General features: G+C 50.5%; 2 protein-coding genes across 2 annotated transcripts in view; both read right to left on the minus strand.

The window, feature by feature from the left end:
* fam189a1 (family with sequence similarity 189 member A1) overlaps window positions 1-2,500 on the minus strand; it is a 396,028-nt gene that overhangs the window by 220,856 nt on the left and 172,672 nt on the right. The window lies entirely within an intron of this gene.
* tjp1a (tight junction protein 1a) overlaps window positions 1-2,500 on the minus strand; it is a 210,931-nt gene that overhangs the window by 31,944 nt on the left and 176,487 nt on the right. The window contains 1 exon segment of the mRNA XM_042075467.1: window positions 34-173. Within this exon segment, the coding sequence (XP_041931401.1) occupies window positions 34-173 (140 nt within the window).

Consider the following 2,500-nt stretch of genomic DNA (forward strand, 5'->3'; position numbering starts at 1 on the left):
TGTGTGTGTAGTATGTGTGTGTGTGTGTCTGACCTGGCAGTGGGGGGATCTGCTTCTCGTCTCTGGACCCTGACGGCTCACTGGGCTGTGAGTGGAGCGTCTCCTCCGAGCCTTTGATGGGCGTGGACGCACCTGGCTTGGACGACATGCGGTCCTCATCGCTTCTCCTGTGGCTGTGCACACAAACACACACACACACACACACACACACACACACACACACACACACACACAGTTAGCATTTATATTATGAGTACATGTGTATGTGTGAGAGAGAGGGAGAGATAAGGGTAAATCAGGAGAGAGGGATAAATAAAGAGAACATGAAAAGAATGTGTGTGTGTGTGTGTGTGTGTGTGTGTGTGTGTGTGTGTGTGTGTGTGTGTGTGTGTGTGTGTGTGTGTGACTGTGTCTGCGTGTCTGTCAGTATATGAATGAGGAATGTGTCTATAGATTGCACTGTTTACCATCTATCACCACATTAAAACATTCAAATGAAACACAGGGGAGGGTCCAACAGACTATCAGCTGAACACCAACATGGACGAGAACACGAGCAGTAGTAGAGTCACACTGCATGATGGGAAAACAAGACTGGAGAACAGAACACGAGCAGAATAGAAAGCATGGGGACTGTGACACACACACACACACACACACACACACACACACACACACACACACACACACACACACACACACACACACACAGACACAGATACAGACACAGACACAGACACAGACACACACACACACACAGACACACACACAGACACACACACACACAGGTCATCTAGAGTGAGGGCATTGATTAGTCACTGCCTGTGAGTGTGAAGCCCCTCTTTCTCCTCTTTCTGTTTGTCCTTCACGTTATCTCACAAACACAAGGCCTGCTGTGTGGAAGTCACCTTCAGAGCACCGCTCCACCCATCCATCCTTCTCTCTCACTGCTCACTCTCTTTCTCTCAGCCTCTCTCTCTGTATGCGTGTGTGTGTGTGTGTGTGTGTGTGTGTGTGTGTGCTTCTATACCGTCAGGGTCATGGTCTGACATGCTGGTGGAGACTGGTGCCGTGTTACTGACAAGACGAGCAGCACAAACCAGGAAGCAGGAGGAGGTGGAGGAGGAGGAAGAGGAGGAGTAGGAGTAGGAGAAGGAGAAGGAGGAAGAGGAGGAAGAGTGTCCCCTGAGCACCATTACCAACAAGGGCTACATCACGCCACACCCTATATCCATTACTACACACCAGCAGCCAGGCGGTCAGACTGCTGACCATCACCTGTCCTGTCCTGCAGTGTTAAAGATGCTGGGCAAAAGAATCCAAATCCTAATCCTCATCTAGATGGACGTGTGGGAGGAATGAGATATGGTGACCCTCTTTTTTGTATGAAAATATGAAGTAAATCGGAACAGAAGCTTTTATGTTATGCAAGCATGCACGCACGCACAAACACACACACACACACACACACACACACACACACACACACACACACACACACACACACACACACACACACACACACAGAGATGGACCCGATTACAATCCCCCCGGCCACCAATCATGGCCTTATAAAAATGCCCATAGAGGAGACCAGGTGCTGGGCTGCAGATGGAGTGGCCTCCGTGATGAGGCCTCTGGGAGCGGACCGACAGGATGCATGGAAAATGACCAGCATTAATAACCTGCCTTAGACAAGCGCTGCATTTGCTAGATAACTTATCGCCACAGGTGCAGGGGCTGATGGGAAAGTCTCTATTCCCATCTGCAATTACTAGCAACAGCTAGAAGGACACTTGGAGAGCACAGATCTCCATCACGGCCAAATGCCGCATCTCACAATAGTGCTGAATACATTTGTGAAGACACCCTATGAATCGGATTTGCCTCAACATGCTAACATGTTCTTACTTCGCCACTTGGGCAGCCGTGGCTTACTGGTTAGCGCTTCGGACTTGTTGAGGGTTGCCGGTTTGAACCCTGACCAGTAGGAATGGCTAAAGTGCCCTTGAGCAAGGCACCAAACCCCTCACTGCTTACTTCAAACAAAACATGGCCCCCTCAGTGAAGGGAATGAGTGAAGGCGTTTGCGTTTGTCCAGTGAGTGTCCTGTGCGTGTTTCAGGGGGTTTGTTGATAGCTCTGTGTGAGCTCTAGGTCATAGAAGGCAAGGCGGACTGTGGTGTCGCCACTCTGCAAATGCGTGTCATTGTGGTGGAGAGCGCAGCAAGTCATCTCTGAGCTCATACAGGGCTGTGGACACACGGCTCAATGTATGTCTTTGTGCAGGGGGTGAGGAAACAAGTGTGTGTGTGGGGGGGGGGGGGGGGGGGGTAGAGAAAGAATGAGTGCAGGGGCAGACAGACAGAGGGAGGCAGTGAGGGAGGGTAGGAGAGAGGGATAGAAAGGAAAGAGAGAGAGAGAAAGAGAGAAAGAGAGAGAGAGAGAGAGAGAGAGAGGGAGCAAGAGAGAGAGAGAGGGAGAGAGAGAATGTGAGGGAG

Source organism: Alosa sapidissima, chromosome 20 (assembly GCF_018492685.1).
Source record: "Alosa sapidissima isolate fAloSap1 chromosome 20, fAloSap1.pri, whole genome shotgun sequence".
NCBI lineage: Eukaryota > Metazoa > Chordata > Actinopteri > Clupeiformes > Clupeidae > Alosa > Alosa sapidissima.